General features: G+C 45.9%; 1 protein-coding gene across 5 annotated transcripts in view; it reads right to left on the bottom strand.

Moving 5' to 3' along the window:
• Positions 1-23055, bottom strand: part of TRAPPC12 (trafficking protein particle complex subunit 12) — a 103680-nt gene that overhangs the window by 27395 nt on the left and 53230 nt on the right. For 4 of the 5 annotated variants that reach the window (XM_019021478.3, XM_019021479.3, XM_019021477.3 and 1 more), the window contains one exon: positions 9742-9854. The exons of the other annotated variant lie outside the window; for it this stretch is intronic. In XM_019021478.3, coding sequence (XP_018877023.3) covers positions 9742-9854 — 113 coding nt within the window. The remainder of the gene's footprint in view (positions 1-9741; positions 9855-23055) is intronic. 5 annotated transcript variants of the gene reach the window in all.

Raw genomic sequence — 23055 nt, forward strand, 5'->3', positions numbered from 1 at the left:
CCAGGAACCCAGCCTCTCACCAACAGCAGCAGAACTCAGCGGGTGTATGACGGAGCCTCCTGGAGCCCAGTTCTCCAGCCCCAGCTGAGCCCTCAGGTGAGACACTGCGGTCACCATCTTAACTGCAACCTCAGGACAGACCTGAGCCAGTGCGACCCAGAAGCTGTGCTGGACTCGAGACCCACAGAAATAGTAAGGTCATACATCCCTGTGGTTTCAGCCCACAGAGTCACAGATAATCTGTTAGGCAGCAACTGATGGGTAACACACAGGCAAATCCAACTTACCCAGCACTTTCAACTGAAGGCTTTGCATGAGGAATAGTGTATTGAGGCCACTGTACTGAAACATGGTGGAGGGTTAGTTTTCTTTAATTTGAAAATTCTGGGCTGGACATGGTGGCTCACGCTTATAGTCAGTTGTAGCACTTTGGGAAGCTGAGATGGGAGAACTGCTTGAGTCCAGGAGTTCAAGACCAGTCTGGGCAACATAGTGAGACCCTATCTCTACAAAAAGTTTAAAAATTAGCCAGGCTTGGTGGTGCATGCCTGTAGTCCCAGCTACACAGGAGGGCGAGGCAGAAGAATTGCTTGAACCGGGGAGGTCAAGGCTGCAGTGAGCCACGTTCATGCCACTGTACTCCAGTCTGGGTGACAGAATAAGACCTCCTGTCTCAAAAAACAAAAAAGAAAAAAAAAGAAAATTCTGAACTGGGTTCTTCATTGGGTATCAGCATGAGCTCATCTCTGAAAGCGACTGTAATCATGAGAAGACGCTGCTTGGAAATGCATGGAAGAGGAGTTTGGAGAAAATAACAGATGGAACAGCTGTAGGGCTGAAGAGATGATTCCAGACTCGGACTGCTCTGTGCATAGTGTGGAGGGGCTGCTGCCAGCCCCACCGTGGGGGATACTGCACTGGGCATGTCATGGCCAGTCCAGGGATGAACAGGCTTCAGGCTAACAAGGTGGGGAACTATCAACACCTGCCCACAGTATGGGAGGGAAGATCAATTATTCAAAATTAAAAACCTGCTTGTGTTTTGTCCAAAGAATGAAGAAAATTACACGCCTTGAATGAATATCCCAGCTGCTTGACTCCATATATAACCACTACCACTTGATCTCAAGCAATATTTAAAAAGGCAATTTGTAACCTATTCATATTTAAAGAGACCCAAATCTATGTTCTCATCCTATGCAGTTATCCAGGAGGTGGTGAAGCAGGTTTTCTGGCTGGGTCACTGACACCTTCAATGTGGAAAGTGCTGTCTGCAGGGGGCCTTGAGGAAGGAGCCTTTGCGTCTGTCCCTTTGGCGGCTGTCACGGGTCGTGGGTGAGCGCGGGATAGGTTTAGGGAACTGGTTTTATTCCCAAGGCACCTAGTATACAAACTACTGGGAAGCTGGCACTAAGCCAAGGACCTGAGAACTTCCTAAGTGGACCCTTTTGAGTGGAGACTAAAGCTTGAAGCAGCTCTGTTCTGGAGAGACTTAGATTTTGGAAAGTCCTGCGACCTTCCAGTCCCACCACAGCTTCCCAGGGGACCTCTTCAAAGTAAAAGAGTCTTCTTGGAGCTGCTCCAAAGCTCTCAAAGAATCATGAAACACCGACCACGTGCCTGGCAGGCACCGTGCGGGGTCACTGACGTGTGCCCCCTGGCCACCCCGGGGGGATCAGCAATGCTCTCACTTCCACAAAGAAGGCCGAAGCGGACACAGGCTGGACAGCTGGTCATGCAGCCGGCACTTCAGAGCGGACCTGGAAGTTTCCAGACTGTCAGCCTGACTCCAAAGCCACTCTCACAACCACTGCTTTTGGGACAGTGTCCTCTGGGCCCCTCACACCTTGAAAATACACTTTCTTCTTTCTACTCAGATCACAGATTGACAGAACACATACTGCCGAGAAAAGCAAGGCAAAGAATGCACGATTTAAGAATCATCTTACATCAAAGGCCTCTTCTCTGGGCTATCATGCCCGCTTCAGGGCTGGGTCGCTGGCAAGGGCTATGGCCTTCGAGTTCACATTTGGTGCATTTGGTTTTGAATCGGGTTGCCACGGCTGGGTGGCGGGGTTGGGCATTCCTAAGTCCATGTCCCAGGATTGGCCACGATGAACTCTAGAGGTTTCTGAAGGTGTGAATTTCCACTGCCAGCCAGGTCAAGACATTCCCCTGGAAAGCCCTGATGCCCAGTGCTTTCCGCTCCCTCTCCTTCTGCTGCTTGCACATTCTGAACACACACGGGGTTCCAGGAGCATGGGCTTCAATGGCAAAGAGCAGGGACGTGGCCTCGATGGATGGCCATCCTCACTCGGCCTTTCCTTTCTTCTCCCCACCTGCCAGTCATTCCCATCTCATCTGATTAAGCCACAATCAATTTGTTCTCTGTGGAAGCAGCAGAAAAGAAGGGCAACCAAACCCTCTGGGTCAGGCACGGTGATGGCAGTAACTGGCCACTGTCGGTGTGCGGGTGGCCAGGCCCTGAGTGCTGGCCCTGACAGTGTTAGAGGCCAGCCACGCCTGTTCTCACTTATGTTTCTAACTTTGCTTAACAAATAAGACAGCAAAACTGAAGAATGTCCATCTGTCAAAAAACCCTTTTACAAAAGATATTAACTCTTCCTACAAACAAAGCTCTCACCACCACATTAGCAATTATCAACAGAGAAGCAAAAGCTACATGGACATTGTTGAATACGTTTCTTTTCCAGAGTGCACGAAAATGTACCTTACCCTCTGCCTCCTCCAGCTGGGAGTGAGTCTGTAAAGAAGCACTTGGATGAACGTGGAACTCTCAGCCAAGCTGAGGTGGGGAAGCCGGAGGCTGCGGAACTGCAGGGAGGGATGGAGCTGAATTCAAGACTGGGCGGGCAGATGCAGGTCAGTGACGAATGAAACTACAACCGAACAGTGCATCATTCCGTATGGATTATGTCTACTTATGCAAATGGCTTGCAGAAGTGTGTTTGCTTGGCTCTTTCCCAAATGGTCTGTGAAGCTCTCTCGACCCCAGGGGGAGACAGCCTGCAGGGCGCGTGGGAGGAGCAGGGTCAGAGGATGGCGGCACTGATTTTTCAGCAGCACGGGAAATTTATTTTAACTCGTGGTATATGTTCTTCTTCACTGATGCAATCACACTTGCACCAAACATTTACTAATTCACTCAGTGGCTCAAAGACAACAGATAAAACGAAGTACCCTGAACTCGTTTGTAAAGATCCTAAATGATGTCCTGCTAAAACTGGGCCCCATATAAAAATTCTCAACACTGTTCTAATCTAAAACACACATGCTGAACACAGACTCGAATCAGTCTTTGATGAATCTTCAACAAAGGGCAAGTCGGCCCCCTAAGAATCCGTGGGGGTCAGCTTCCCGCTCTGCTCCCTTACCAGGAGCCTCGGCCCGGATTGTGCTCCTGGCACACGCCCTCCGCCGTCGTGTAACCGCGTAACCGCGTAACCGTCTGCTCTCCACGCCCTACCCTCGCGTAACCGGCTGCTCGCCACGCCCTACCCTCGCGTAACCGGCTGCTCGCCACGCCCTACCCTCGCATAACCGGCTGCTCGCCACGCCCTACCCTCGCATAACCGGCTGCTCGCCACGCCCTACCCTCGCATAACCGGCTGCTCGCCACGCCCTACCCTCGCATAACCGGCTGCTTGCCACGCCCTACCCTCGCGTAACAGGCTGCTCGCCACGCCCTACCCTCGAGTAACCGGCTGCTCGCCACGCCCTACCCTCGAGTAACACCGGCTGCTCGCCACGCCCTACCCTCGCATAACCGGCTGCTCGCCACGCCCTACCCTCGCATAACCGGCTGCTCGCCACGCCCTACCCTCTCGTAATCGGCTGTTCGCGGGGCTTCCTTTATTTTCGCTCCTGCCCCATGGTCTTCCTTCTTTCAATAGCAAAAGTTCTCATGACACGATAAAATGGATACATGCGTTGAGTGAGACCTGGATAAGAAAAGGGGAATGACACGGCCTTTCATCACATTGTTTACGCCACTAACGCACCGGGGCATTCTTCCTCCAGTGAATATCACTTACTTCATCAGGGTCACGTTGTAATGGCAGTTCTGGCTTTAAATGAATGTGATGTCACGAGCACTTCACCACGTGAGGCCACACACACAGCGGCACCCCGACCAGCCTCTTCCTCTGCTACTTCGGCAGCTACTGCGTCTCAAACCGCGCGACTCTCGTGAGCGGCAGCCCGCAGGTGACTGGGGCGGCTCTGTTCTGGCCTCTCCCCTGAGAGCTGAATGTCAAGCTCCAACCCGCACGAGGCCTGGTCTGAGCGACTGGGGGCAGGCACTGCGCTGCCTGTCACTCCAGCTGCTCCCGAGCCCGCCAGCACCTCACTCTGCTGTCAGCGAGGGCGGCTTCTTTTCCTGTGGGAAATCACGCTGGGAACTGAACCTGAGAAGACGTGACTTCTGCTGGAGTGGCAATTATCAGACATTAGGGCTCGGCACACATCTGTACAAATGGCAGCGTGTTCATTTCCCGCGCAACCTGAAGGCTCTGCGCTGACTTGATCACTACGGGGTGAAAACCTTCCGCCGTCCTCGCTCGCTTCTTGCGCTACTGTTGACCCCCTTCTCAAGCATTCGATTCTACTCCTGACCTCCAGCCTGGAAACACTCCTTTGAAGATCAACAACAGATGCCACGCAAGCAGTGAAAACATATGGGACAGAGTGCTTTGGGGAATATGAACCAAGTATCTGCTTTCTTTCTAGAAATAACGATCTCAGTTTTGTAGAACGTCCTTGAATGAAGCATCTCAGATCAGCGTCAAGGCTCCGGGCCAGCCAACGGCCACCGACTGCAGCCCCAGCACTGGCCTCCGCCTGCTCAAGTCCCCCCTGAAGACCTGAGAGGAGGGGTCATCCAGGACTCCAGGGCTCGGCCTGGGTGTGGCCCAGCTCAGGAGTGGTAACTGGAAATGGCGGTGGTGGCTTCCCCACGCAGCTTCCCTTAGCAGCCTGAGGGGGAGCTGAAGACCAGGGGCCAGAGGTGCAGACCAAGGAGGGTAAACTGCGGGAGGAGGAGCTAATGGAAAACGGCACCAAAGGAAATCATGTTTAACATTCTGGACTCATTTCTTTTCACTCTGACTCTCCTCACCCACTGGAAGAGTCCACACAGTTCCCTGAATCTACTGAGAGCAATTTTTGGCAGGAGCAAATGCAGTAGAGATTGCTAAAATTTCTGGAACTGTTCAAGTGACGCTTAAGACCAAATTTTAGAGCCTCTGCTTTACAAAGCATCAGAGAAAAGTCTGTATTTGGGGAAAAACCACAATCCTGATGGTCTAATTTCACAGAGAACCGCAGAGTGGTGCTCAAGGGTGAGGCTTCTGGAGCTGTGTGATGGGGCTCAGCCAGGCTCCATCGCTGCCTCACTGCAGTTGTCTGGGGGACACTTCACCTCCCTGAGGCCACTTTCCTCATCTGGGAACCGAGGATAATAAAATCACTTGCAGCTGCTGTGGGCATTAGTAGGGGGTAATCAACATAATGCATTCAGCACCTCACACATCCATGCAGCGTTAACACGTGACTGCACCTCAGTGCTGGGACCACAAGCACGTGTCCTGAGCAGAGCTGTGTGTGTGCGTGTGGTTTGGGGCAGGTGTGGTGAATACTTTAAACAATGCAGCAAAGGGCAGTCCACGGACGGAGAGGTCTCACTAACACATCCTTAGTTTAAGACTTCCTGAGGATTTCCTGGAGTTGCGAAGGTCTGGGAAAATCAGAACATCATGCTGGAGAACCCTGGAGTCTCTGGTCTGACCTCTCTCTTTATTCACCAGTGGAGAGCAGAGGGGATCGAAGGCCACACCAAGCCGTTCACTTTAATCCAGCAAATCAACACTGGCAGAATAGTGGTGGGCTGGCTTTTAGTATTTTTAGATTTTGCACTATGATATAGTTTGGACATTCATCCCCTCCAAATCTCATGTTGAAATGTGAGCTCCAGTGTTGGAGGTGGGGCCTGGTGGGGGGTGTTTGTGTCCTGGGGGTGGATCCCTCATGGGTGGCTTGGTACCGTCCCTACGGCAATGAATGAGTTCTGGCTCTGTTAGTTACCTTGGGATCTGATTGTCAAAAAAAGTATGGTGCCTCCCTCCTCCTCCTCTTCTCTCTCGCTGTCTTTCTCACCATGTGACACACTTGCTTCCCCTTTGCTTTCTACTATGATTAAAAGTTTCCTGGCCAGGCGCAGTGGCTCATGCCTGTAATCCCAGTACTTTGGGAGGCCAAGGCGGGTGGATCATTTGAGGTCAGGAGTTTGAGGCTAGCCTGGCCACCATGGTGAAGCCCTGTCTCTACTAAAAATAGAAAAATTAGCCAGGTGTGGTAGTGGGCGCCTGTAATCCTAGCTACTCAGGAGGCAAGGCAGGAGAATTGCTTGAACCTGGGAGGTGGAGGTTGCAGTGAGCCAATAGCGCCACTGCACTCCAGCCTGGGTGACAGAACGAGACTTCGCTTCAAGAAAAAAAAAAAAGCTTCCTGAGGCCTCACCGGAAGCAGATGCTGACACTGTGCTTCTTGTACAGCCTGCAGGACTGTAAGCCAAAATAAACCTTTTCTTTATAAATGACTCACCCTCGGGTATTCCTTTATGGCAAAGCCAAATGGACTAATACACACTTCTTGAGTAAAGAAATTCTAGCATGAACACAAACTGTCCCTTTTTAAATTCTGGAGGATCATGATGTATTGGTGATGGCTGCAAACCTAAAAGGAACAGGTGAAACAAGCATCGTCTACCAAACTGTAAACTCACTGAGGGCGAGGCTGCGTTCTGTTGAGTCCCGAACTGCCAGTGTGCCAGTGTGCAGTACTCAGTAGGTGCTGAAAGGACACTTGCTGCATGAACAAATGAACAAGCTCAGATAGAGCTGTTCTGGACAGCGTGGAGACACATCGCTCCATGCCCCCGCAGTGCCCACTGTTCACATCCAGATAAAAACTGCTTCAGTTCAACACTGAACCAGCTGCAGAAAGGTCAAGAATGCCCACATGCGGCCACGAGCCCCTAACGTGCGAGGAAGTGAGCGAGGAAGTTGGCGACGGTGCTTCTTCTCCTGCCGAAGGTGGCGGACAGGCAAGGCTGACTGTATGGTCATGCCCTGGGTCTTTCCCTCTTGGTCCAGGCATCCACCAGCTGTGCCACCGTGCAGCTCTCTCTCTCAAGAGGGTGTCAAATTTTAAGTCAGCACATAAAGGAACACATAGTAATTACATATTGAAATTAACGGTGAAAATCCTTTAAGGTGAAGACCAACACACACCTTTTCATAAATCCAACTGCTTGTTTTTCTTCCAGGATTAGAACGAATTGCGATTTCCTCATTTAAGTACCATAAGGAGTGTTAGCTTAGATTTGGATCATGCCATGGAAAAGATATGTATCTTTAAACATGAGAGATACCTGAAGTACGGTGATGTATTCACAAGATGAGAGGCAGGTGGAACTGTAGACCAGCGGAGGGAACGAGAAGCATGAGTGGCTCTCTCACTGACGGTGGCCCCATGCCCAGTCAGCCTGAGAGAAACGTTCCTAGGATGTGACTGCACTAACCCTTCTGATTTCTCCCCAACCCCACGATGCTTAGCTGTCAACTGCTGTTGCTTGGAAGCCCCCGCAAGAGTCTCAGGAGGGCCCAGCCCAGCAGAGCATAGGCTCAAGCCCATCTCCAGGCATCAGTCAGGGGGAAGGGGCAGGGCCCCATTCAGCACAGGGGTCTTCTGAGCAGATGTCAGTTGACCCCGGACAGCACTGTCCTTTCTTGGAGCAGAAATGCCGGTGCAGGGTGGAAGAGAGGACTCTCGGTCCTTCTCTCTTCAAACGGGACATGTTATAGTGATGAAGCCAGGCAAGTGATGAAGAGCATGGACTTTAGAGCCAGATGACTTGGGTTCAACTCATGTGATCCTAAGTTACCTAACCTCTCCGTGCCTCAGTTTCCCCATCTGTAAATTGGGATAATAACATCTCCTTCATAGGGTTGTGATTAGGATTAAATGAGTTAATATTGGAACTCAGAGCAGTGGCTGCCTCATAATGAATGCAACAAAGGTGTCTGTCAGGTGGAGTAAGTGCAGGTGCCCGGAGCAGCGGTGTGGGAAGCTCCTGCTCTCTGCTCCACCGTCCCTGCTGCTTCATAGCTAGTGCTAAGTGGCTCCTCTCATCGTTACACTGTAGTATGCAGTTTTTCTTTTTTTTTGAGACAGAGTCTTGCTCTGTTGCCCAGACTGGAGTGCAGTGGCTTGATCTCGGCTTACTGCAACCTCAGCCTCCTGGGTTCAAGCGATTCTCATGCCTCAGCCTCCCAAGTAGCTGGGATTATAGGCATGAGCCCCTGCGCCCAGCCTGTAGTATGCATTTAAGGAGCATAATTCTGAAATAGGACATACTTCAGGACCAGGAAAGCTGACTTGCAAAACTACTTCAACTAACTTGGCTTCTCCATCCACAAATCACCCTATGGCCCAGAATTTTCTCTCTCAAATACTATAAAGATTTCCTACAATGTGACATGGAGGATAATGAAAAATTCGTGTAGTTTAGAAAGCCACTGATTTAGAACTTCTCAATTTCAAGTTATGTGCTTCTGATTTCTGTAAATAAAATTAAACCCCGTTTTAAGATTCAAGAAAAGTGTTGAAATGTAAAAAAGTTGGTAACATGATTCTCCACCAACTGATACAGTACAGAAAGCAAACAATTTTTCTTTTTATCTTTTAAGTTATGGTATTAAAAAAATGGAAGTGGGTACAAAGCCCAGGACAACAAGGGGCCTAGAAATGCCCGTTTTTTCTCCACAGATAAGGATAAAGAGGGCCCCTTCCTTCCTTACTAGGAACACTGTTAACACCATCATCTTGGAACTCCGCAAAACTTCTACCACAACAGTTGGGAAGTGAAAGGAGGAATCTGACAAGAAGAATCTTAGTTTTCCCAAAAATTATAATATGCTGCTGCTCCTAATAACTGCTTGTTGTTGTAGTTTTCAAAGTACTTCCGCATACCTTATGTCACTGAACCTATACAGGAACACTGTGACGTGGGTAGAAAGGCAGGATCATTCCTAATCTGAGATGAATACTCTATAACGGCCTGTAGACAGCAAAGTCTCTGAGTCCCACATTTCTTCCCAATGTCAGTTAGTGTAATAACGTGCCACTTTGGTGGCTCCCACATTAACTGTGACTTCACAACCAAGAATGAGTCCGAAAACACTCCGACTCTGCCTTTGCAGTCAGGATCATGAGTGACAGTTGCCATAATGCAGGAGCACTTACTTGGATTTGAAAGCTTAAACCATGATTGCTTTCAGTACTGCTCCAGTACCTCTGTCTGCACGTGGCAGGTGCGTGTGGGCACTTGTGGGACACAGGGGTGGTCTGGCACACTGACCTTGAAGCTTCAGCCGGCAGCCTTGGCAAGAAAGATGTCTCTGCCTTTCAGCTTCCCATAGTACCAGGCAGTAAGAATTACAGGACTCAAGCTCTGCTAGAAACTCTTACCATCCCTAAAAAAAGATTTCAGCAAGAGCCACGACTACCAGGCCACACAAACCGGGTCACCTAGCCTTCTGAAGGCAGAAGCAGCGATGGTGCATGGGGCAGGACGGGCAGGGAACGCACGGGCATGTCCTGTGGGGAGGGCGTGGAGGGCACTTTCTCCCCGTGGCAGGGAAGAATGACAGCGCCACCTACCTTGCTGCAGACAGTCTTCACCTTGTGCAGTCTATCCAGCGACTCCTGTGGGTTCCCCAGGTACTGCTGAAGCTCCGCGTGCAAGATGCGCATCGAGAAGGGGACCATGGAGCCTGGAATCCAATCAGTGCTGAGTGAGTTTGTTTGCCATAACTGAGCACGCATTCATACTTGGCACACTTGAAGGAGGCGTCGCAGATGTCCCAGCAGAAGTGATGACAGATCCCTTTATTTCTTGTGAAGTATTTAACGGTGTCAACTATAAAATACATGCTGGTTTTCTCTATGGAGCTCTATGTATGTATGTCTCGACGATTATCAGAGGAGACAGGTGGATGACACCACAATTTCCAAAGCTACACTGCAATCATTTAGAAACGATCCCAAAATGAATGAAACAGTAGAGACCACCAACCCCTCCTCCAATAAAAGAAAAACCAGAATGCTCAGATATTCTTTAATATGTCTTTAGTTTAGCAAGCTCGAATGGTAGGTTGCTTAGCTTGGGTTCCCCAGAAGGAGACCCTGAAGGGAGAAGCCGTAAGCCAGCCAGTGGTTCCGGAAGTGCTCCCGGGAAAACCAGTGGGGAGGAGGCGAAACTGAGCACAGGTGCATCTCAGGCCTGGGCCCTGGGGATGGGTCTCCCACTGGATTCCGTGTGGCCCTGGAGCCTGCGTTCCGCCTCTGACAGGAGGCAAGGGAGCTAGACTTGAAAAATCCATCACCCAGAGCTGCCTGGCTGTGCGTGTGCTAAGAGGAAGAAGCCCAAGAGAAACCCCCTTTATATTGTATCACCTGTGGCTGCATCATCTCTCAGGGTAAGGTCAACTTTTTGTTAATATTGTGTTCTCTTCTAATAGGATTTGGAATTTGATCTGTAGTATGTATACTAAGTAGATAACAATCATCAAAAAATCAAATAGCGTGCACTGATTATAAATGAGATAAAGAACAGAGAAATGCCAAAGAGGGCAATCACATAGATTCAGTAAAGTGCTTTTCAAAATAGGCCTAAGCGATGAATATTTGGATCTGGATATAGTCTGAAAGATGGTGAGAAAACATGCGTATGACTTCTGCAAGCCACTTAACGTATCTGTGCCTCAATGCATCCATCTGTCTATTCATTAACCATTACTGAGAATGGGCCGTGACCACACTGAAATGAGCTTTATGTTTATGGTCTTTAATAACAAAGGTCCAAAAAGAAGACAGTCAAAATTAAGGAACACTATGGAAAACAGTTCTATTGTGATTATAAGCCTGGAGAAAAGAAAGGTAACAATTATTGAACTTAAAATGTTTAAACTTTCTTTTTTGATGCCACTAAATAATTTCTGTATATCAAGAGAATGTCTGGCCGAGCTTAAGTTACAGCCTGAGTCACTTCGGTTTTCTAGAAATAAACATTTCTAGACCATCCGCATAATGACACAGGGGACTGGCCTACAATTAAGTCATACGTAAGTCATGTCACTGTGGAACCGGCCCAACATGGTAAGTTATATGTAAGCCACGTCACTTCCATCCTTCTGTCTCAAGTAGAGAAGGGGCCAGAATCACTCCTGTGTGGTTTATCACTTACCACAAGGGAGAGAATATCTCAAGAACCCTTCAAGCTCTATAAGATAAGCACAGAAACAAACCTCTACTGGAAGTTCTCAAACCCAACTTGGGACTAGCTGTTAATACTCCGATCTCAGTTTACCGACTAGCTGTTAATACTCCGATCTCAACGTACAGACTAGCTGTTAATACTCCGATCTCAATTTATAGACTAGCTGTTAATACTCCGATCTGGAATACAGTTTGGTGGATGGTGAGAAAACAGGCTGTGTGACTCTTGCCACTTCACCTGAGAAGGTGGCAGAAAGTTAGCTGCCCCTTATCCTGACAACTGCCCATGGACATGGGGTTGCTTCTGGATGTAAAAGCACATGTGAAAATATTTTGAACTAAGTGAAAATAAAAATACAACTTATGAAAATTTGTGGGATGCAGCAAAAGCAGTGCTGAGAGGAAGCTTTTTAGCATTAAATGCATATATTGGAAAAGAAAGATCTGAAACCAGCTTCCACCTTTGAAAACTAGAAGGAAAGAAAGAGCAATATAAGCCTAAAGTAAGCAGTAAAGAAAATAATAAAAATATTATTTTATTATAAGAAAATAATAAAATATTTTATTATAATAAGAAAATAAAATATTTTATTATAATAAGAAAATAATAAAATATTATTTTATTATAATAAGAAAATAATAAAATATTATTTTATTATAATAAGAAAATAATAAAATATTATTTTATTATAATAAGAAAATAATAAAAATATAATAATAAAAATTAGAGCAGAAATCAGTAAAACTGAAAACAGGAAATCAATAGACAAAATCAACCAAACCAAAAACATATTCTTTGACAAGACCAATAAAACTCTGACAAGACCAATAAGTCTCTCCCCAGGCTAGTCAAAAAACAGAGAAGACATAAACAACTAGTACTAGAAGTGAAGGACTATTACTATGGATCCTATGGACAGTAAAAGGATAGTAAAGGAATATTATGAACAGCTCTATGTCCATACATTTGGTAACTTGGATAGAAAAAGAAAAACCTTTCCAAAAAGCAAGCCCCAGACCCAGATGGTTTCACTGTGAATTCCACCTAACATTTATGGAAGAAATGCTACCAGTTCTCTACAATCTCTTTCAGAAAACAGAAGCAGAGGAACGCTTTCTAACTTCTTATATGAGCCTGGCATTACCCTAATACCAAAACCAGACAAAGACGTTACAAGAAAAAAAAACTGTAGACCAATATGTCTCATGAACATAAATGCAAAAATCTTCAACAAAATTAGCAAACTAAATCTAAGAAAACTGAAGTCAACAAAAAATTAGCAACCAAATCCAACAATGTATAAAAAGAATTATGAACCATGACCAGACAGAATTTATTCCAGGTATGCAAGGGTGATCTAACATTCCAAAATCAATTAACATAATCTACCATATCAAACAGGCTAAAGAACAAAAATCATATCAATAGATGTAGAAAAGCATTTAACAAAATCCAGCACCAGCTCGTGATAAAAACTCTCAGCCAACTAGGAATAGAGGGAAACTTCCTCAGCTTAATAAAGGACATCTACAAAACAACTGCAGCTAGCAACATACTTAAGAGTGAGAAACTCAGTGACTTCCCCCTAAGATCATGAATAAAGCAACAATGTTCCCTCTTATCTCTTCTCCTGAACATTGTACTGGAAGTTCGAGCTAATGCAATGACAAGAAAACCAAAGGTACACAGACTGGGAAGAAGGAAATAAAACTACTTGTTTGCAATGACATAATTATAAAGAACAATCTCAAAGAACAAAAACACTTCTAAACTAGGAAGTGATTAAAGGTCACAGGATACAAGATCAATATGCAAAAGTCAACTGGCTTCCTAGATACTAGCAATAAATGATGGGAATTTGAAATTAAAAACACACTATCATTTCTATATAAATAAGTGAAATACCCAGGTATAAAATGGACAAAATATGCACAAGAGCTATAGGAAGAAAACTATAAAACTCTGATGAAAACATTCACAGAGCTGAAGAAATCAAGAGATATTCCACATTCATGGACAGGAAGACAATACTGCTAAAATATCAGTTCTTTACAACTTGACCTACAGATTCGATGCAGCCCCAATCAAAATCTCGGCAAATTATTTTGTGGTTATCAACAAAATGATTCTGAAGTTAATATGGAGAAGGAAAACACCCAGAACATCCAACACAATATCAAAGAGAGCAAATCTGGCGGGCTGACACTACCCACCTTACAGAGCTACTCTAAAGCTACTGTAAAAAAGACTGGGTGACTGTGTGGTCCTAGAAAAAGAACGGACAAATAGATCAGTGGCCCAGAGCAGAAAGACAAGAAACTGGTCCTCACAAATATAGTCAGTTTGATCTCTGACAAAGGAATAAAGGTAATTCAATGGAGAAAGGACAGGTTTTTACAAAAATGGTGCTGGGACAACTGGACATCCACATGAAAAAAAAAAATGAATCTAGACACAGATCTTACATCTTACCCCAAAATTAACTCCAATAACAGACTACATGTAAAGTGCAAAAACTATAAAACTTCGAGAACAGAACACAGATGAAAATCTGAGTGACGTGGGTTTGCTGATAATCTTTTAGATACAACACCAAAAACACAATCCATGAAAGAAAAAAATCAGTAAGTTGGACTTCATTAAAATTAAACACGTATGCTCTGTCCAACGTAGTATTAAAGTAATGAAGAGACAAGTCACACATAGGAAGAAAATATCTGTAAAACACCTATCTGATAAAGAACTTGTATTCAACATATATGAAGAATTCTTAAAAATCAACAACAGGACAGGTATGGTGGCTGATGCCTGGGATCCCAGCACGCAGGGAGGCTGAGGCGAGCTGATCACTTTTTTTTGTTTCTACAAAAAATACAAAAACTAGCCAGGTGTGGTGTGTGCCTACAGTCCTAGCTACTCCGTTGGTTGAGGTGGGAAGGCTGCTTAAGCCCAGGGGCTTGAGGCTGCAGTGGGCCATAACTGCACCACTGGACTCCAGCCTGGGTGACAAAGTGAGACTCTGTCTCCAAAAAACAGACAATGAGAAAACAACCCAATTAATAAATGGGCAACAGATCTGAACAGACATATCACCAATAAAGATTTATCAATAACAAGCATATAAAAAGATGCTCATCATCATATGTCATTAGGGAACTGCAAATTAAAACAATGAGATAACACTACACACCTATCAGAATAGCGAAAAATCCAAAAAATGACAATACCAAAGGCTGGCTGAGGATGTGAATCAACAGGAACTCTCATTGATTGCTCTTAGGAAAGCAAAATAGTATGAAAGTTTTGGAAGATGCTTGGCAGATATTTACAAGGCTAAGAATACTTTTACCATAAGATCCAGCAATCACAGTCCTAGAGATTTACCCAAGGATTGGAACTGATAAAGGTGATAAAACTTGTATCTACACAAAACCCTGCAAAAGAATGTTTATAGTAGCTTTATTCGTAATTGTCAAAAACCAGAAGCAACCAAGATGTTCTTCAACAGAGAAATGGATACATAAGCTATGGTATATACATAAAATGGAATATTATTCAGAGATAAGAAATGTACTATCATGCAGAAAAAGACAGCGGAACCATAAATGCACATTCCTAAGTGAACGAAGCCAATCTGAGGACCACATACTGTATGATTCCAACTATAAGACCTTTGGAAAAGGGGAAACTATGGAGACAATGGAAAGACTCCAAGCTCCCAGGGGTGGTGGGGGATTAATCCAGGGGCGATGGGGGGATCAATCCAGGGGTGGTGGGGGGGATTAACCCAGGGGGATGGGGGATTAATCCAGGGGGATGGGGGATTAATCCAGGGGCGATGGGTGGATTAATCCAGGGGTGGTGGGGGATTAACCCAGGGGGATGGGGGTTAATCCAGGGCTGGCGGGGGTATTAATCCAGGGGTGATGGGGGTTAATCCAGGGGTAGTGGGTGTATTAATCCAGGCGTGATGGGGGGATTAATCCAGGGGTGATGGGGGATTAATCCAGGGGTGACAGGGGATTAATCCAGGGGTGATGGGGGGGGGTTAATCCAGGGGTGATGGGTGATAGGTGAATTAATCCAGGGGTGGCGAGGGGTTAATCCAGGGGTGGTGGGGGATTAATCCAGGGGTGGAGGTATTAATCCAGGGCTGATGGGGGGATGAATCCAGGGCTGATGGGGGGATGAATCCAGGGGTGGTGGGGGTTAATCCAGGGGTGGTGGGTGATGGGGGGGTTAATCCAGGGGTGGTGGGGGGATTAATCTGGGGGTGGTGGGGGATTTATCCAGGGGTGGAAGTATTAATCCAGGGGTGGTGGGGGTTAATCCAGGGGTGATGGGGGTTAATCCAGGGGTGGTGGGGGGATCAATCCAGGGGCGGAGGTGTTAATCCAGGGGTGATGGGGGTTAATCCAGGGGTGGTGGGGGGATTTATCCAGGGGTGGAGGTATTAATCCAGGGCTGATGGGGGGGTTAATCCAGGGGTGGTGGGGGATTTAACCAGGGGTGGAGATATTAATCCAGGGGTGGCAGGGGTTAATCCAGGGGTGATGGGCGTTAATCCATGGGTGGTGGGGGATTAATCCAGGGGTGGAGGTGTTAATCCAGGGGCAATGGGGGTTAATCCAGGGGTGGTGGTGGGATTAATCCAGGGGGTGGAGGTGTTAATCCAGGGGTGGTGGGGTTAATCCAGGGGTGGTGGGGGTTAATCCAGGGGTGATTGGGGATTAATCCAGGGGTGATGGGGTATTAATCCAGGGGTAGTAGGGAGATTAATCCAGGGGTGATGGGGTATTAATCCAGGGGTGGTGGGGGGATTAATACACAGGGCAGTGAAACTATTCGGCATGACAGTACAATGAACACGCAACGCCATTAATTTGTTGAAACCCACAGAATGGACAACAGCAAGAGTGAGCCCTAAGGTAAACTATGTACTTTAACAACAATGTACTGCTATTGGTTTATCAATTATAATAAAAGTACTACGCTAATGCAAAATTTTTATACTTATTAATAATAGAAATGCAAGATGTTATTAAAAACTGTGCAGAAGAAAAGAGGGTATATAGAACTCTCTACTCGATTTTTCTGTAAATTACAAAAAGGGAATACATATATACTTTAGTATACAATAAAGATGGTGTCTCCAAGGTATTAGATGGAAAATGGAGTTTTTAATGAGCGTGGTTCAGATATGGGGATTGCCACATGAAAAAAGATAAAATCAGATCCATTTCTTTGGGGTGAAGGACTGTGTTCTCGGGATCTCAAATTGAGACTTAAAATATGTATTTTTTTTCTCAGAAATACTATTAAATATAGTGGCCAGCTGTAGCTGAAAGAGTAATATTAATACTTGATTAAAGGCACATTCTGACCAGCTGCAGTCTTATCACCTGTGCCCTTGTTAGAACTTCAGAGTCTCAGGCCCTGCCCAGACCTGCTGCATCAGGGCCTGCCCTCCACAAGAGGCTGGGTGACTCCTGTGCATGCTGAGATGGAGAAGCACTGCTCTAAAACAGTACCTTACTGATGTGAAATTAAAATTCGCTAACTCAAAGGTTATCAGGTAATATCAACTATATTTTTATAATGCCTCAAAATGCACATTGACCTTCCTTAGGATCAAATTAAAACAGGTAATCAGTACTATACAGTGCCTTCATTATAACAGGTAATTAGTACTACATATAGTGCATTCATTACATATCGCACAGGAAAATGTCCCTCATTAGATATATATTGTTTCCTTGCTACTTCTACCCTTTTAAAAACCACACAGGCGTTTAAAACCTAAATGGGGGTTAAGGGAAAAGAAAGTGATGAAATTCTGCCTGAACTTCTGTGAGGCCTTGGGGACCAAACACCTGCTTGTACTCGTGGACTCTGCGCTGCTGGAGCAGGTGGAGCTGAGCTGTGCTCAGATCCTCCTCCTCCAACAAACCCAACTTCCGGGCTCTTTTCAAATCTCCCCCGTGCTATGGCACTCCCATTTCCACTGCTTTTGGGAGGTGGGGAGGATATTTTTGTGAACAAAATGTACCAATTTCTTCCTTACATTTGGGGGACATATTGAATAAAATCACAATTAAAACTAGCACTAATGTAGCAAAATTCTTTCAGAATTAAATTTTAACATTTTAAAAATATGTTAATGTTATTTAAAAAAATGTTAATGAGCTCTTCCCCTGCCCCCCAGTAACAGTTAACAGTAACTCAGCTGGGCGCGGCGGCTCACGCCTGTAATCCCAGCACTTTGGGAGGCTGAGGCGGGCGGATCACTTGAGGCTGGAAGTTAGAGACCAGCCTGGCCAACGTGGCGAAAACCCCGTCTCTACTAAAAATACAAATATTAGCTGGGCGTGGTGGCATGCGCCTATAATCCCAGCTACTCGGGAGGCTGAGGCAGGAGAATTGCTTGAATCTGGGAGGTGGACGTTGCAGTGAGCCGAGATCGCACCACTGCACTCTAGCCTGGGCGACGGAGCGAGACTCCATCTCAAAAAGAAGAACATAAAAACCACAGTAACTGGAACTTCTGGGCATCCTCGTTCCCACAGAGGGTGATCGGCTCCTCCTGCTGCACCAGCCAGTCCCTCGGTCCAGATGGAAAACTGTAGCCTGAAGGGGACTGCCTGGGGTTCTGTGGCAGGGAGGAGATGGCTGGCTGTGTCCTCATTATGGTGGCACTATTCCCTCACGCTGCCGCCTCTCCTTGTAGACACTTGGTTATCAAGTAAACAAACATTCCCTAATCCCAATTCATCAAAAACTGCCAACATATGGCCCCCAGGCCACTTGGCAGCCGCTCTGCAGAGACTGTCAGCTGGAAGCTCTGGCAGCATCCCCCCAAGCAATCCTCTCTCATGCTTCCCTCAACGAGAACCTAAAAGCTGGGCTCTCCCCAGGTAGACGCAAAACCAAGAAAGACAGCAGTGGTGACCCAAGCCGGCCAGGTTCTTCCTTAAACATGCTGTCATTGTTTGTGACTTTCTTAGCAATAGCTGGAGCAAAGTGAAGACTGAAGTGGAAAAAGATCTTCATCCTCCTTGACTTGTATCATTGAAAAAGTCTTGCACAGGTTAAAAATCTTAAAGAATAAAAATCCGAAGGAAAAACATTATCCGCAACTTCATATGAAAGAGAAAAATGTAGGGAATTAAATCAGAAAGAAAAACACCCCTTCCTAGAAAAAATACATAGATCACAGAATTAAAACAATAAATGGAAGCAGCTGGAGAAACCGTCTGTGAGCTCCAGGTAAGGTGTGTGAATTTCACTGAGCTGACATTTACTCAGCAGCTCCTAGTGCTAGGCGGGAGGGCCTGCACCGCGTGCACACAATGACAGCCACGAGGTCCGTGTCCTCAAGGAAACTACTCCCCTCTTCAACAAGATGCATACAGAAGCTGCTTTGGTGTAATTCATACTTTTGTTCTTAAGCAAATGCACATAAAAATACCTTTAAGCTGATTCTCTCAGCGGCCAAACCTAGCCCCCATCTCTGAAGAGCTACCCTGGGAATCTCACTGAAATCCTCCATGCTGAGGGTGGTTGTCAAGCTAGATAAAATATGCAAGGCTTCCACACCAGCCCTGAGGCCTGTCTCTCTCCTGCAGGGAGAAAGAGCATTGGAAAGGAAAAAAAAGGAGAAGCTAGTCAAAATCTTTAAGGAAAAACAATTCCTAGTGGATCTATTTTTCCGGAAGATTCCCATGTATAGTTGTGACCTGCCAAAATCTAGGTTGGTATAAATACTGTAGAAGTGTTCTCATTCATCATTTAGAAAACATTAAATGAAAATGCTCCTACAAAATTTATTTCAGACTGTCCCTTGTTGTGCTGAAAATCTGTGCTGCCACTATAGAAAAGAGAAATGTGCCAGGAATTGCCCGGGCCTTGGTGCTAGGCAGTGAACAATGAAAGGGAACAAAGATGACATTTCAGCTTCCCTTCAGTGGGGTATGCTACCTTCCACCACTCACTAGCTGTTTGTGCTGGGTGGATCACATCCTCTCTGCAGCCTTCTGTGTCACTGCAAACTAGGGCGGGAGGGCCCAGAGGCAGCTAGGTTGCCGTGAGGCCGCAGCAGGTGTGACATGATGCCTGGACGCCTGTGCCACCTGCCTCAGAGAAGAGTCTGCGGGAGCCTTCCAGACCCTTTGCCCAATTTTAACAGCTTTCTTCAGTAAGGCACAAACTTACAAGTTTGCCCTGGCATTTCCGTCTCATTTTCAAGTTACGCGAGTGCTTTGCTGGGAAGACTGCTTTGTATTTATTTCCCACTGTCTCTGCCTGTCTGGGTGTGTCCTTCCCTATCCTGACCTCAGCAGGCAGGATAAGCCATGCCTTTGGTTTGCCTCTGCTCAACGCTGGGGATACTGCTTGGTGTCTGTGCCCGGCCAAGCACACAGTGTCACACTTACAGCTCTCAACAAGTCATTTTTGACTTTAATGTGGCATTGTAAATTAAAAACAAAACAAAACAAAACAAACACAAAAACAGTGAGAAAGTCCTAAGAGAAAAAAAATCTTAAATATTTATTATTTAAATGATTCGGTTAACTAAAGCCCTGAAGCATGAAGACAAACTGAGGCTTGGGTCACTGCCTCTGTACGAGTCTGCCACAGTCATGTGCAACCCACGTGTGGCTTCAGCTACAGCCCAGTGACTGGCCAAAGCCTGTATCTTGTGCAGACAGGATAAGGAGAGGTCTCCATGTGGGTGTTCTCATGGTAGATACGGAACCCCAAACTGAAAATTCCCCTATTTTTAGTAGTTTGTTCTAAGAAAAGACTGAAAATGCCAGATTTCATAAAAACGGCGGGCAAAGTGAAAAGCAGTAAGATGAACTAACGAGCCTTCTCCGAACAAATAAAGCAGCGATCACATGTCCAACCATCAACGTTTGGGAGTTCTGATGCAAAGCATTGTGACCTGGAAATCTAAAGCAGAACGTGGTCACTCTGCAAGGTGAGGTAATTTTGTCATGAAAAATAAAATCCGACACTGGAAACATGCCAAATATTTAATTCTGAGATATCACATATGGTTATGTGTTGATAAAAAAAAGTTTCAGAATTTAATTTGAGAACTCAAAATGTGAATTTCATGATTTTGGAGGGAGGATGAAAAAGGAAGAAAGATCCAGCGACAGTGTGCCTTTACGCACATAGAGGAGCAGACAGCTGATGGAAGAGTAGAGAGATTCGGCATCCGATTAATGGAAGTGTTTGCCCCATCCACTTTAATTTGACCTGATGGTAATCCGCAAGGGTGAAGTTCTGAAGTACCATTTCCTGTGACGTCATTACAGCTCTTGTAACTTAGACTAAACATGCAGATCTGAATTAGTATTAGAAGCAGCACTGTACTTCTTAAACTGCACAGTGAAGATAATCAAGCTGCTTTATTTCCAGTGGGAAGATCTTTTGGGCTCCTATTTTCCCTCTAGTTGCATGGAAACTTGAAGTGAGCAATTTAATGCAGAATGTGGTAGTTTAAAAATTCAAAGCACTATGAAAGTTTACATGCACACTGCCATCGTGAATGTTTCTTTGGAACGAGAGGGGTAATTCCAAACAACAGATTAAAAAGATGGTGGTGGGGGTCTGGAAAAATTTAACTGCCTGAGAGAGGATGAAATTAAACTTGTCAGGAATGGACATTTAATTTTCTTTAACATAGTGAATATGTACAACGCAAGAGTGAACCCAAGTGTAAACTATAAACATTTGTTAATAATGCTGTACCAATACTGGTTCATCAATTGTAACAAATGTACCACACCAATGCAAGCTGTTAATATAAAATGAATGAATGTTCTAGAAATATTTTCATGGATATAATCCCTATCAACACTTTTCATGACTGCAAACCCTATAATGGGAGAAACAATCTGCACTAGTGTAACAATTTAAAAAATAAAAAAAAAATCTAAAAGAAAATTAAAGAAAGAAGGCTAGTACAGGGATCTGAAGAATGGCTCTCAAAAGAGAAACTTCGTAGGATTTTGGAAAGGTATTTTAAAGCCCTAACGTAAATAGTAATTATAAAGTTATCAACATTTAAGACAAACAAAAACAAAAATACTTTTAGTGCTGGGTAAAGGCTGGCATCCATGGCGACCCTGCCGCCCTCTGGGCTGGATGACGTTTCCTGGGACCGGGATGCTCCCTGCAGATGCTGAGGTGCCAGTGAAGGCGGACGGCTGTGCTGTGGGGAGATTACAAGATTACAGAGACTGTCTGTCTACAGGGCCAAAGACTCTGTGGGATGAGATCCTGGGAGCACTCACGTTAAGTGCATCCCACTGTACTCGATGGAAGACGGCGAGGGCAGCAGGTGGCTTAGGGCCTCAAGGGTACGCCAGGAGAGAGAGCATCTTTGACAGGTGTGCACGAGGGGCTCTGCGGGGCTGCCTCACAGCTCTTGGAAGCTCCAGGTGAAGAGCTGCAAGTCAGCAACTGTGTAGACTCTCTTCCCAACACCGCATCTCCCAGAGCCCTTCCACACCCAGCGGACGGTCCCAGCAACAGCGTGCAGAGCTCCTCCACACCCAGCGGACGGTCCCAGCAACAGCGTGCAGAGCTCCTCCACACCCAGCGGACGGTCCCAGCAACAGCGTGCAGAGCTCCTCCACACCCAGCGGACGGTCCCAGCAACAGCGTGCAGAGCTCCTCCACACCCAGCGGACGGTCCCAGCAACAGCGTGCAGAGCTCCTCCACACCCAGCGGACGGTCCCAGCAACAGCGTGCAGAGCTCCTCCACACCCAGCGGACGGTCCCAGCAACAGTGTGCAGAGCTCCTCCACACCCAGCGGACGGTCCCAGCAACAGTGTGCAGAGCTCCTCCCACACCCAGCGGACGGTCCCAGCAACAGTGTGCAGAGCTCCTCCACACCCAGCGGACGGTCCCAGCAACAGTGTGCAGCAGCTCCCTTAGGAAACGTTTTGGAAAGCTGTCTGGTAAATGTCTTTACTTGTCTCAGCCTACTTGGCAATGACATAGGCATGATTTCTTTGCATTTATTATTCCTGATATAACAGTATGTAGAATAAAGAAGATACTCCTAAAACATGTCATGTCGCAAACAAAAAAGGTTATGTTTGTATTTTTAAATTAGAATTATTTTTTCAGGGTTGAAAATAGTATTTCCCAGAATGGGAGAAGATATTAATATTTCCCAAATACAAAACAGATGAAGGATTAAATACCTACTATATAGAATGACCTCAACCAATTAATAACAAAGATAACCCAATAGAAATACAGGCCAAGATTATGAAAGAGTGAGTCACCAAAGAGGAAACTCCGACAGACAAAGGACACATAATTCGGCAGAAATCAGAAAGACGTCAGTTGCGACAGGAGGTAGAATTTTAGACTCACTGGTGAAAGTCTGACAATCTTTAGTTACACAAGAGTGGGGAAACAAACTGACAGGCTGTGGCTGGGAGTGGAAATTAGCATGGTCACTCTCACATATGCCACTTTAAATTTACAGCTCAGAGAAACGCCTGAACATGTACAAAGGGAAATGTACAAGGATGCCCATAACACCATTGCTCATAATAGCCGAAAGTTGGAAAGATCCTAATTGTTCATCCTTATGGATACGGATATGGATGGATATGAATAATGGAAAGTGGGGAAAAAAAAGCAAATGAAGACAGATATGCTCATGAT

This window comes from Gorilla gorilla, chromosome 12 (assembly GCF_029281585.2).
Source record: "Gorilla gorilla gorilla isolate KB3781 chromosome 12, NHGRI_mGorGor1-v2.1_pri, whole genome shotgun sequence".
Taxonomy (NCBI): Eukaryota; Metazoa; Chordata; class Mammalia; order Primates; family Hominidae; genus Gorilla; species Gorilla gorilla.